General features: G+C 44.1%; 1 protein-coding gene across 5 annotated transcripts in view; it reads left to right on the top strand.

Moving 5' to 3' along the window:
- The first annotated feature begins 277 nt into the window (after positions 1-277).
- Positions 278-14,244, top strand: part of Jhy (junctional cadherin complex regulator) — a 71,416-nt gene continuing 57,449 nt past the window's right edge. Inside the window, exons 1-2 of one of the 5 annotated variants that reach the window (XM_006510600.4) lie at positions 278-719; positions 5,332-5,661. In XM_006510600.4, coding sequence (XP_006510663.1) covers positions 5,333-5,661 — 329 coding nt within the window. In that variant the 5' untranslated portion in view covers positions 278-719; position 5,332. Of the gene's footprint in view, positions 720-1,782; positions 2,064-2,425; positions 2,496-3,509; positions 4,339-5,331; positions 5,662-14,244 lie in introns of those variants that run through there. The other 4 variants (XM_006510601.4, NM_001357359.1, NM_001081121.2 and 1 more) reach the window with 4 other exon arrangements.

The raw sequence follows: 14,244 nt of genomic DNA, 5'->3' as shown, positions 1-14,244 counted from the left end.
ACTGTCCCTTTCCCAGCAGGCTCTTGCTGGCTCGCCTGGTGGTGGTCATGGTGAAGGAGGAACAGGGACTGATGCTCTGCTTTCTGTTTCCTCCGAGACCCTTTGACCGGGCCTCTCCATCCTCATGGAGCCCAGCATGCTTCAGTAGCAGCACCTGATTCCCATTCTGCCCCTCCCAGAGCCAGCTCTGTTAGTCCTTCCTCATCCCCCCAGAGGCCTGGATCCTTGTTCCAAGCAGCCCTGCTCCTGGCTTCTCAAGGATAATGATTTCAGGTTCATCCCTGGGCTCCTCCAGCCATAACGGCCAGAGATGCTGCCCATGGTCACTGAACCCATGAGAAGTGTCTCTCCTTCTCAACTCTCCATAATATATCTTCATATTAACTTATCTCCATTAGAACAACAAGTGCCATTTCTGACCTCCCGGTACAGCCTATCATTGGTGCTTCCTATTTCAACCTTCCTCATTCCTTTAGTTACACCAAAGAGTAAGCAGGATAGCTGTTACAGGGGGTAGGTGGGCCAAGTTCAGGGGTCCTGTGTTAAGAGGGTGGGGTGTCTCTTCCAGTAACTGCTGGATCTCAGCACTTGTGACTCCCACAAGGTCCCTGACTTGCGGAAAGAAAGCCAGAAGGAACATTCTCCAGATGATGCAGAAAGCAACTGAAGGACCTGAAGAATCGCAGCAGCGACCTGCGCTGACCAGTGTGGCTGAGAAGGTGGGCAGGTGTGAATGGTTCTCACTTGACTCCTAGGAACAGCCTGCGTGCATGCGTGCGCGCGCACACACACACACCAGAATCTGCCTTGGAGAATGAATATTTTAGCGTGGGTTTCCTCTGCATGTTTGAAGCTCCTGTAATTATAAGTTGTGCAACGGAGTGGGCAGAATAACACAAACTCCTCAGATAGCTCGTTTTAATTTTGTCAGTGGACAGGGTCTTACTGTGCATGTATAGGAAAGGTCCCCGCTGTCAAAGCAAAGGCAGAAAATCAGCTATAATAAGAACGAGTTTGAAAGGTGGTGACATTAGGTATGAGGTTGTTCTCCAATTTCCTGTCTTCTGTTATTAGTGAAGCAATGGGTCTGTAGATAGCTTGCTACTTGGAAGGTAGTTAGCTATTTAGATTTACTTATGTCTTTAATGGGACTATAATGTCCAGCATGTCCTTTCTTTGTCTTTGAAAATATTTTTGACAGTAAGGCATACTACACACTATAAATGTACGCCTTAAAGAAGTATTTAAAAAGAGCACCAGCCACTAAAGTCAAGAAATATTGTATCAAAAGCACTGTTCCCCATACCTTCTACAGCTGATCAGATCCTAATCTCCTAATCTTACATAAATTTCTAGTCTACTTGGCCTTTTTTTTTTTTAAGTTTTAGCTTTGCTGTGTGTGCATGCCTACAAACCCAGGAAATTTTTAGTAAACTCGTCTTTAATTTTTATGTTCCCACATTCTCCAGCTTGGATGCCGTATGAGATATTTTCCTCAAAGCTGTGGCAAAATGCCCGACAGTAAGAAGAGACGCTCATTTAGGCTTAAGGTTTCAGTCCATCAAGGTGAAAAAGGCATGGCCAAGTCTAAGGGACCAGCGTGGCACAAGCCCTTTACACCCTGGATCACTGGAAAGAGGAGAACTCAGCAATAGGCTCTAAGCCTCAAAGGCCAGGCCTAGCTTGGGAACCAGGTGTTCAAATCCAAGAACCCGAGTAGGACATTTCAAATTCATGCTATCAAGATGCATAAAAACACATTCTTCCTTTGGGTGAATGTCTAAAGCTGAGTCACTAGGAACTAAGGAGTGCCTGCACAGCCCAGACAATGTCAAATCCAAAGTGCTGCTAGTTCACACACCCAAGAGTCCTTCATCCTTATGTCTTTTATACACTTGGCCCTTGGAGCAGGCGTGTTTCTCTACTCTCTGTTCCTACGGGTGTTTTGGCTCTGAGGGCAGGATTTCACAGTACAGATCCTTCAGCCACTCCCTCTGAGTGCTGAGACTCCTAGGTGGCATCACCAACACATGGCCAACTTTTCGCCCTAAGATGACCGTGTGGTGAGTGTGCTCGCCTACGTGGCTTTAATTTCCCCTCTTCTGATTATTAACGAATTAAGTTCCTTTCCAATAAAGGGCAAATGCTTATTGGCCACTTGTTTTCTTCCCTCCGTCCTCTCCTTGTCTCTTTTTGCCTCCCTTCCATTCACTAACTGGCTCCTTTCTCCTACCCCAGCAGCATCACCGATGCTGGGCTCTCTCCCTGTTTTTCCTCCTCCGCAGAGTTGGGTTGGCTAGACCTGAGCATCCCGAGCCGAGCCGGGGTCTCCCGCGCCGCCGCTGAGCTGAGGAGCGCTGGGCCCGCGGCCCCGAGCGAGCGAGCGGTGTTGGCCACCGTCTCCAGGCAGCGGCGGGCGGGGCGGGAGCCGCCGGGGGAGCCGGGGCTGCGGAGGTTGCGGGGCCAGGGGCGCGGCTGCCCAGCGGTGCCGGCAGGTGACGGGCGGTTCCCGGCGGGTGGGAAGGGGCCGCGCGGGCGGGCTGTACGGAGAACTCAGGGGTGGGCGCGAGGGAGCCGGCACAGTCTGTGGTCTGGGAGGAAGGACCGCGCCCAGACAGGGCTGCGACCCCCCAGGCTGAGCAGCCCTGTCCCCAGCCCCTTGTCCCGGTCTCCAACCCACCACCTGTGGACCTTCAAACGCCCCCTGCAGCTTTCCTGACCCTTAGAAAGAGACAACGGGCGAAAACCCTGCGATCCCCATGGGGCAGCACCCCACCTGTTCCAAAAAGGGCAACTTTGGATCCACTGTTCATCCTAAATGGGCCTCCTTGTTCCCTGCCCTAGAGGATTTGACCCCAACCAGTGGCAGAGACAGAAGACCTTAGCAGGATCCAGAATTGGTGGTTTCTTAGTCCCTAGAGGACTTGCCCCATGCCTTCCTTGTTTACTAAGAAGTGGATTGGTCAGGAATCGCTAAGGCCCAACCGTTGCTTTCTTTCTTTCTTTTTTTTTTTTTTTTTTTTTTTTTTTCTTTTGGTACGGAGCATCACTAGCGAGTTAGTTACTCGTGAAATATAGCCCACTTAACTAAATTTATTCGAGTGATCAGCTCTTTTTCTATAACTCTCTTCCTCCCCCTAACCCCCTTAAGGTCAGGCCGCCACAGAAAACCCAATTTGGGGGAATATTTCGCTCTGTTCTTTCACATTCTTCACAAATTCTTCTACTCTCTCAACAACAACTACATTATTATCACTACTTTATTACTACGAAGAAATCCTGGGTTCTCATTTAAGAAAAGACAAAATGAATGATTTTAATTATTGATGAAAAACAGTTCTAAATGAACTGAGATTCCCTCCCCAACATCACCCCCTACCCCATCCCTACCTCCCCCACCCCCGCTTTGCTGGAGTTGTAGATTAAACCCCATTCATCATAAATGTGCTAGCAGTGAGCTACATCACATTCCCTGTTTTTTCAGGGTTTTTTTTTTTCAGCTTATTTTTCAAGACTCCAAGTACAGTGAGCTTTTAAATAACAAAGCTGGTGTTTATAGAGATTTAGATTTAAAATGTTTTCATGCTTGCTGCTCTCTAAAAATCATCCTGCAAAAGGAAATTGGTATTAAAATGTGGCAGAGCACAATGTGTATACTAAAGCAGAGACTGATTGCAGGCAAACTAACTGAAAATTAGGCAATGATATATTGGTCTACTAAGGGAGCTTGGAGTTCAGCAGAGACTGGCTCATGTTTGTTTAAGTATGAGCGCTACCTTTTGTCTGTCATGTTTGTAAAGGTGCTTTCATCCAAGGAGCAGACTGTGTCCTTGGAAACCCTAGCAACAAGGTCAATATAATAATAATTCAAGGAACAGGAATCAGGTCAAGGTATTTTTAATTAAAAACTGGATTTGTCAAAAGAACATGAGCCAGCCAGTCAAAACAAATTTGAGCGTAGCCTCCAGTGGTAAAGCTCTCTCTCTCACACACACACACATACACACACACACACACACACTACTGCATAAAGGCAGTGACACACACACACACACACACACACACACACACACACACACACACTACAGCATAAAGGCAGTGAGAGAGAAAATAAACCAAAAGAGAAACCCTGGGTAGCAGTGGAAGGCAATCACCTTCCAGTCCTGTGCTGATTCAGAGCACTTGTTCTGTAAACCATCTCATGGGTCACTAGAGGAGCCTTTGGCGACCCTGAGAGTTCCCTTGGAATCACACTCCTACATACTTAACAAGGGACACCTCGACTCCTAGCTGAAATGCAGACCAGCCTCCCCTACTCAAGAGTAGCACCTATTCCAGGTAGGTGACAGCCAGCCTCTGCTTTGAGTCGCTCTGAGACAGGATTCACAGACCTTTTGTTAAACAGTTTCAGTTGTTTGTTTGTTTGTTTGTTTGTTTGTTTGTTTGTTTTAGATAGGGTCTCATGCAGCCCAAACTGGCCTCCCTCCAATGCCTGGTCTTCCTCCTTCCCCCTCTGAAGTGCTTAGCTTACCAGCATTCACCAACCTTGTTTCCTGAACATTTTAAACCGTTATTGTCACATGGTTGTCGTTTAACCCTGAGCTGAGGTTGATCTCCATATAATGGCCACCTGGTTGTACACTCCTCTCTAGCAGCATCCTGGATAGCAAAAGCCTTTTCTAAATGCTGGAGCCTGCTTATATCCGTCTGGGAAAGAAACAGTCTGTATATTACAGTGACGGTGGGGAAGCCATGCTTTTCTCTCCTTTACTTTGTAAATGGTAAGCCATGAACCTGTCTGAGTGCATCTGTGGCTGCTGCTGAACAAGATGTGTACACACACACACACACACACACACACACACACACACACACACACACTTGCCCTGAGCATTTGAAATAAAGCCACCAAAAAGCACTGCTCACAATTAACTGTTTGGCTTTGTTCCGGCTTGTTTGTAAGAAGCCCTTAGAAGCTGGAAAGAGAATCGGCTTTCAAGCAGCCATTTGATTTCCTCAATAAAACCTCATTCGATTGCTCAGGCTGCTTATGAGCCCTAAATCAGATGTGTTTCTACAGAGAGAAAAACAATCATTTTTCCAATAGGCCTTCCTTGCTCATACACTCAAAAGGGTGCATTCAAAAGCCTGCAGATAATATAACAAGGTTCTCTTGCTCATTGACATTTTTGATAAACATCGCCATTATGATTTCAGTAGCAGCAGAGTAACATAAATTTTTTAAGCAATGCTTTGGAGAGCCACAATTATAAATATCAGCTAACTGCTTCTATTAACAAGAGTGTTCCTGTTCATGTTTCTATTTTTCAGGATGAATAAATATAAACCCGTTCCCAAGCTCTCTAGCCAGTCTCCCGTCCATCACACCAACTTGAGGATCCCGCCTTCGGGCAGACCCTTTAAGAAAGAAGACTTCTTAAACCTGATTTCAAAAGACTCCTTAGAATCGGATTCAGAAAGCCTCCCTCAAGAGGCTAAGTCCTGGTCTGATATTAAGGACCAAATCCAGGACAAAGATATGGAGCCTGACAGCTTGGAGGAGGACAGCCCAAGTGAGACAGAAGAGGCAGTGAACAGAAAAGCAGCCCACAACACTAACAGGGAAGACCTAAGTGCTCATGATGCTGGTGTGAATCACAGGTAAGGAGCTGGCTTGTGAAATAATCCCTGGTACCTTGCTAGGTGAGAAAGGATGGATGTCTTAATGATCACTGTGCAAAAGCAGGTCTCCCAGCAACCAAGGGCAGTGTGGCTCCCCAATTTCAGCATATTTTTCTCTCTTTCTCCTCTTCTTTAATTTACCAATACAGTCATTATTGACTGGGTGTAGGAGCGTCAAGAACATGCCTTAAGTACCAGGAGACACTTTGGTAGGTCATCAGGTATAACCACTTGTCTTAGTCTTCTTGTTGCTGTGACAACAAGACAGAGGTGGGGGCAATGAATTTATTCCCGTGGTTCTGAGGGTACAGTCTGCCATGGTGCAGAAGACATGGAAGCTGAAGAGACTTGGTCTGTGATGGAGGAAGCTGCAGCTGCAGCTTCATGCATAGCACACACAGGAAGCCAAGTCCAATGGACCCTGAAGTGGTCCGGCTTGCAAAGACCTGCTGCTTCTCCTCACTAGACCACATTTGCAAGGGCTCCCAAAATAGAACCACAAGCCTATAGGGGGCACATTTCACATCTTAAAGAACTTGTCCAGGGAGTCATAGTGAGGTCTCTAAGAGTAAAAATTAACACCCAGTCCTCCTTCCTCTCCTTCATTTCACTGGCGATACCAAGGTAAAAGAAACGTGTCTGCATGTTAGGGAGTCTCAGAACTTCAGTAGAAATGATAAACACTGACCATCCAGAGACTGCCCCACTTGGGGATTCATCCCATAAACAACCACTAAACCCAGGCACTATGGCAGATGCCAACAAGAGCCTGCTGACAGGGGCCTGATATAGCTGTCTCCTGAGAGGCTCTGCCAAGTGCCTGGCAAACACAGAAGTGGATGCTCACAATCATCTATTGGACAGAGCACAAGGTCCCCAATGAAGGAGCTAGAGAAAGTACCCAAGGAGCTGAAGGGGTCTGAAGCCCCATAGGAGGAACATCAATATGAACTAACCAGTACTCCCAGAGCTCCTTGGAACTAAACCACCAATCAAAGAAAGCACATGGTGGGACTTGTGGCTCTAGCTGTATATGTAGATAAGGGTGGCCTAGTTGGTCATCAATGGGAGGAGAGGCCCTAGGTCCTGTGAAGGTTCTATGCCCCAGTATAAGGGAATGCCAGGACTGGGAATGGGAGTGGGTGGGTTGGGGAGCAGGAGGATGGGGGACGGGATAGGGGATTTTCGGAGGGGAAGCTAGGAAAGGGGATAACATTTGAAATGTAAATAAAGAAAATACCTAATTAAAAAAAAGCAGAGAGAAATGAACACATAAATGCTCACAAAATAAAAAAGAGAGAAAGAAAAGAAAAGATGATAAATGCTGTCATTGGAAGGCTGAAGGCAGAGGAGAATTTAGGATGGCTTTAGCTGAACAGACTGGTTGAGCCAACTGGGAGAGGGCAGAGGGGACAGCGTGACAAAGCAAAGCTTCTGGAAGCTGTGCCCTTGAGTTAGAGAATAAGTACTACCAAATAAGTACTATGGACAAAGGAACAGCAATGATGACTACAACAGAATCAATACTGTGGACATTTTTAAAGGCCCCTTTCTTTTTTTCCTTTTCTCACTTCTTCATTGTAATTCTATAGGGACAGGTTGTGGTTCCTACATTAAAGTTGGTAGAAACGAGGCTAACAGAGAAGAGATCATTTGTCAAAGGTCATAGTGGTTTGAAGGCATGTTTTTCTTTTGCTATTAATGTCATATTTTATTGTTTTTGTTACTATGGATCAAACTCAGAGCCTTGGGCACACTAGACAAGCACTCTGCCATTGAGCCAGATACACACCTAAATGCTTTTTAATTTTGAAAAAAATAGTCTATCCTATTAAAAATTAGAAGGGAATAATGACACAAATCATATTTATATTGGGTTATTTTAAAGTCACAATCATAAATATCATCTAACCATTTCCTTGTTGGGGCTAGAGGGATGGCTCAATGGTTGAGAGTCTGTACTGCTCTTTCAGAGGACCCAAATTTGGTTCCCAGCAGTCACAACAGACAGCTGACAGCTGCCTATAACTCTAGCTCCAGGGAACCTGACACCTCTGGCCTCTGCAGAAACCTGCATTCAACTGCACACACCTAGACAGAGATACACAGATATACACATGATTAAGAAGAAAACAAAAACTAGCTTCCTTGTGCCCTTTTCATATCATTTCTCCATGTTCCTTCTCAGAAATGATGAAAACATACTGCTGTGGTTGTACACCCTTTGTAACATTCTTTCACTTGTTCATGGGTGCATATAATCGCTGATGATGTATACACATACATATACAACATCCCTATTTTGTTCAGTCAACATTACGTTTTTTGACATTTTCCTATTATGTCTCGGCTTATCTTATAAACAAGTTACATTGTGCGGAAGGGCAGCTTGCCCACTTCCTACTGTAACTGACTTCTCTCAGTGCTGTGATCAAACACTGGACAAGAAGCACCCTAAGGAAGGAAGGGCATGTTCTGGCTCACAGTTCCAAGGATACAGTCTCTCATGGCAGCAGGAGTTTCACACACTCATCTTGTGGTCAGGAAGCCCAGCGGGGTAAGACTGCCTCTCAGCTCGCTCTCCTTATTTGTCCAGCGGGTAGGGTGGGTCATCTCACGTCACAAGTACACCCAGAGGCATGTCTCCTACTTGATTCTAGTTCCTGTGGAGCTGACAAATGGCATTAACCACCCTGTCTACTGATGGCTATATTTAGGCTGCTCCAGTTCTTGTTTCCCACACGTGTCTGTGTGCATCCTTCTGTGGCTTGTTGGAGATGTGAGTTCCGTTAGGGTGTATGTATGCAGAAGTACCGAATCTTAGGAGGAGGAACGGATGCCCAGTGCCTGCAGCTTTGCAGACCTCACAGTGGCCGAGACACTTTAAACTTCTGAGAGGTTCTAACATTCTATTTTTTGTAAAGTTTAACTGCTAGTCCCTTGTGACTTATATGTTTTTAGCCAAAATAGGTCAATTTAGACATACTCTTCAATGCCTGATTAGCTTCACTTAATAGAACATATATTTTGTACTTTTGATTATGGACTTGTCTCATGCTACACACAGTATTCCAGTGCCTAAAAGTGTCATTAAGTGATTGTCTAACACCCTGGGTAGATACCAGTGTCCCAGTTGACTTTTTTTAAAAAACAATGTTTTAACTGAAATATATAATATGTATTCTTTCATATACATACATAATATATACATATACATTACATCCATGTGCATATGTATAAATGAAAGAATAGACAGAGCTTGGTGACAGATTAGCTAGAGAGGTTGAAGAACAAAGGGAGCTACAAATGAAGGGCAATAACAGTTGCCATGTATAGAACTTCTCTTGTGAGTCTGTAATTATACTAAATGCTGGATATATGTTACCTTGTGTAGTCCAATGGCAGTCCTGGGAGGTAGATATTATAGTCAGCCCATCCTGAAGGTTGCCAGAGGGGCTTCATGAAGTTGCCTCAATACCCACTTGTAGCTAGTGGGCACTGGAGCAGACCATTCATGCAGTCTGACTTGATGCTCTATGTTTTTTTTATCCTGGCTCTGATGTGGGAGATCTGTTCTCTTCAAGATAGGAAATGGTAATGGTTTCACTTATAGAAATAAGGGCATCATAAAAGAAGGCTTTTTGGTTTTTGTTTTTTCATTTTTTATGTGTATGAATATCTTAGTCAGGGTTTCTATTCCTACACAAAACATCATGACCAAGAAGCAAGTTGGGGAAGAAAGGATTTATTAAGCTCATGCTTCCACACTGCTGTTCATCACCAAAGGAAGTCAGGACTGGAACTCAAGCAGGTCAGGAAGCAGGAGCTGATGCAGAGGCCATGGAGGGATGTTACTTACTGGTTTGCTTCCCCTGGTTTGCTCAGCTTGCTCTCTTATAACACCCAGGACTACCAACCCAGGGATGGCCCCACCCACAATGGGCCCTCCCCGCATTGAACACTAATTGAGAAAATGCCTTACAGCTGGATCTAATGGAGGCATTTCCTCACCTGAAGCTCCTTTTTCTGTGATAACTCCAGAACGTGTCAAGCTGACACACAAAACCAAACGGTACAATGAATGTTTTGCCTGCATGTATGTGTGTACTCCAATGTGTGCAGTGCCCACAGAGCCCAGTAGATGATGTCAGATTCTCTGGAACTGTAGCTAGAGATGGTTGTGAGCTGCCATGTGACTTCTGGGACTCTAACATGGGTCCTGTGCAAGAGCAGCCAGTGCTCTTAGCCAATGACTAAGCCCCCATTTCTCCAGCTCCCAAAACCTTCTGCCTTGTACAAAATTTTCTTGTCTGACTTTTAAGACAAAAACAAAAACAAAAACAAAAAACAAACAAACAAACAAAACAAAGACAAGACTCCACCTGTTTTCCCCAGTTGTTTGATGTTTCTTCCTTTGATACCATGCTTAGCAGGCACCATACTTTAACCTTGTTCAAACTGTCAAGGGACCATTTGATTATGACATAGTGTCTCAAAATAAAGGATTGTACTTCCAAAAGTCAAAGCTATCACTAGGTTCTTCATCTCCTGACACAGAAACCCTTAAATAATTCTGTTTCCCTCTGATTGCCCTGCCGTGGTAATGTTTAATGATAGACTGTAAACTGCAGGATAGGGTTAGAATGGACTGCATCCTTCGAACTTGTTAGAATATAGTGCCCCCTTCACTGGGTGTAAAAGGACCAGTTTCCCAAACTGAAGGACTCATCCAAATACTGTCTCAAAAATGTGATTCGAGTATGGTTGGATATTGATCCTTTCTCTGCCTCGAGTTAGTTACACAGTTCCTAGGTGTTCTGTCCCTCAAATCTAAGTAGTTATGAGCGATGGAACAAATAAATTGATCTCAAGCTCTCAACATAAAATTGAAGCAGGCTTTCATTTCCCAAAGGTAGATGGCATTCTGGGGATTGTAGTTCAAAAAAAAAAAATTAGTTCAAGCCTTGGCCTTAAACCAAGGCAAACCTTTCTTCTCGCTTTTATAAGCAATAGTTTTAAAAGCTGCCTGACAAATCACTTAGCCCCACACCTGTGTTTTGATGTTACTAGAATCTCCAGAAGTCAAAGCCACAGTTCAGTGTCTATGGATTAGAGGAAACCCTTTACTTAATGGAAATTGGAGCAGCGTTGAGAGTGGTGAATGAATCATGAGTGGAGAGAGGACCATCATGTGATAACCCTTAAGCCCCACTCCAGAACGAGCCTTGTGACACTTAGCACTCACGGAGAAGCAGATCAATGTAATGCCAAGGGCGTCAGAAATAACGTCTTCAGTGCCGAAGCCTTCTGAAGTCTTGTGCATTAAAAAGAAGATCAGAAAGCAGCCAGCCAGTACCTAGCACGCGTGCTTAATAAGGTCTTGTTTATAGGAATACTTACACAACCCTTTCCATTTGTAGAACTACTAGCTTCATATGTCATTTCCTTTATCTTAGTTGAAGCCTCGAGGTAAGCTTAATTTAATTTTAAAAATTAGTTTTTATTGTAGTTCTAGGGAGTGAACTCAGGACTTCCTTCACACATATGAACCCTACATGTGAGTCCCTGTCTTGAAGCATTTCCGTTATTTTGTGGATAAGAAACTGAATCTCTAGGACCTGTGCAGAGACCAGAAGCTGCTAAGTGACTCAGTCCAAGGCTCTAATTGTGAATATCTAAAAATGTAACCATGGGTCCAAAATGGCTTACCATCAAGTACTTACTTACCGCCAAGCATGGTGGCCTGTGTTTGATCCCCAGGACTCATCTAGGAGAAAGAAAGAGCTGACTCCCACAAGTTGCCCTCTGACCTCCCCGTGTGCACCCTCATGCACATAAAATAAATAAAGGAATGCAGTAAAATGCAATATGCAATTGTGGAATGATATGATAAAGAATTGCATTTTACTTGAGTAGCAGAAAATTAAAGAGAGGGGCTGTTGAGATGGCTTGGCAGGTGGAAGCACCAATGGCCAAGCCTGAGGGTCTGAGGGTCTGAGTTTGATTCCTCTGGACCCACCTGGTGGAAATGGAGGACCAGCTCCTCCAAGTTGTCCTCTGACCTCCAATCCAGCACTGACTGACATGTGCGCACGCGTGCGCGCACACACATGCACACACACACACACACTAATAATAACAGAAATGTAAAGACTGAAATAGAACACTCTCAGGGTGGGCTAAACTGAAGCCAGATTAAATGTATGTACAGAATTATACGTTTTTGTAGTAACCCATTTGTCTGAAGAATACTGAATCTTCAGAGTAAGTATAAGTATTGTGGTATTTCTCCTTGAGTACTGAGGTCAGGGGTCACATTAGCCTTTATTCTTGACCACTTCCCTTAGGACACAGCTATGTCTCTTCCAGAGTGTTCTATGGCAGTTCCTCTCATATCGCCTTGAAACCACAGTATCAGTATCCAAAAGGAGGGGTTGGACTTTGTGTAAGGATGCACTGTGAACTATTGGTGGGAGGCTGGCTGCCTAGTCAGGCACTATAGTTTAGTTAACCAGTTGTTAGCTAACTGACATTCAAAAACTGTTGGAAATGGATGGGGAAATGACTTGTAATAATCAACTTTTTTTTTTTACTTTATTATAGGATACAGCCCTCTCCCCTCCTTGTACTTGAAAACATGTTGCTTCTAGTAATTATACACGAATCAGGAAAAGTATTGGATTCTAGAGCTTGAAGAGGAGTATTGAAGAATCTAAACAAACACGGGGCGGGGGGATGGATGTTAAGAAAGTCTTAGTGATGATCTTATATCAGGAGTTCCCGTTTCCCCCAAATTTCTCCAGCTGTTTTCCTTTCTTTCTTCCTTCCAGCTGCTTTCTAGAACACTTGGAAAATATTTAAGCTGAGACTAGACTAGTGTCCATTATAATGGTTGTGGATGTTTTCCTTCAGCAGTTGGGAAAGTAAGGAAAACAATTGAGACTGGTTCTAAAGTTCTAGAACTTCAAAGACCATTCCAGAAGGTTCTGGGAATTAACTTTCATTCCTGTTCATTTCCGATGTTACTCATCTATGTCAGTTTCTACTGTCCATTAATAGGTTGGCCAACTTCTTTATAGATACTGTGTGCCATGGGCTTTAGGACTCCTAAACAATTTGGGAGGATAGCAGCTAAAATCTTCTTTGTGAAAATGGTTATATCAAAGTGGTGCTTTTTGTTGTAGGTACAAGCTGTTGTAGGTACTAGCTCTTGTAGATACTAGCTGTTGTAGGTACTAGCTGTTGTGGGTACTAGCTGTTGTAGGCACTAGCTGTTGTGGGTACTAGCTGTTGTAGGTACTAGCTGTTGTAGGTACTAGCTGTTGTGGGTACTAGCTGTTTCTGCTTTACATTCTTTTCTTTTCTCACTAACCATGTCTTAGTTAAACTCTCGTGCACTCCTCAGAGCAAGAGTGGGGCCATCATGACGGGCAGGCTGTCATAGAAAAGTGTGTGGGAACATGGATTGTATCTATTAAAAGCCAAGCTCCTGCCAGAAATGCTAAAGCCATGAAGGCTCATGGAGGCTCTCCACTATTGCGCCAGAAACAAATACTAGTTTCTTCCTCATTTATTTCAAAACTGGGGTGTGCTTTTTTGTTCAAGTCAGTAACAGCCAGTTTAAAAAACAAACAAAAAAAAACACACACAAAAAAAATAAAAACGTAGAAAATACAATTTATTACCCATAATTCTTCGCATTTATCAAGAAGATGATAGCAAGTACTAAAAAATTAGTTCAGTTTATGGCCTATACCCCATCTGATCCCAATTCCTAGCAAGTTGGGAAATATAGAAAACTTTGGTAACTATATTTTTTCAACAACCTTTCTTCAAAGAAAACTAATTTGTGTAGGGGAGCACAGATGTTATGGTGCAGTCATGGAAATCAAAAGACAACTTTGGGGGATGGTTTTCTCCTTCTACCACGTTGGTCAGGAGGACAGAACACCTTTCTTTGAGGCACTGTCTGGCCATTTGAGACAGGGTCTCACCGTGTGACTTAGTCTGGCTTTGAACTCACAGAGTACTTCCTAATTGCTGAGAGTCCCTCTGGGCTTCCTCCAGGCCAGTTTAATGCAGTTTTAGTTTTACTATTACAATCTCATTTGTATACTTTTTAGTGTATTGCATTTAAATGAAGTGAGTTTTCCCAAAACTTACTAACATTGAGAAGTTTTATACAGTAAACCCACCCTAACTCAAAAATTGCCAGATTATTAGAACCTTCAGAGGCTAGCGGGTTGGCCAGTGTCCTGTTATACACAACGGGGAGCCACGGCCTGGAGAAATGAAGCGACTTGCTCAAGCTTACACCACTGATCAGAAGCAGAACCCGGGGTCTTAGTTACTCCTCTGTTGCTATGAAGAGACACTGTGACAAGGGAACTTCTAAAAGAAATAATTTAACTGGGGATTTCCTTACAGTTTCAGAGGTTGCGTCCATAATCATCAGAGTGCTGGCAGGGAGGAACAATAACTGGGAGCTTACACCCCCACGAGTTCATGAAAGAGAGAGAGGGAGAGAGAGCCTGGCATGAGATTTTGAAACCCCAAAGTCCA

This window comes from Mus musculus, chromosome 9 (genome assembly GCF_000001635.26).
Source record: "Mus musculus strain C57BL/6J chromosome 9, GRCm38.p6 C57BL/6J".
NCBI classification, from domain to species: Eukaryota; Metazoa; Chordata; class Mammalia; order Rodentia; family Muridae; genus Mus; species Mus musculus.
This window is presented reverse-complemented; position numbering and strand designations above follow the sequence as displayed.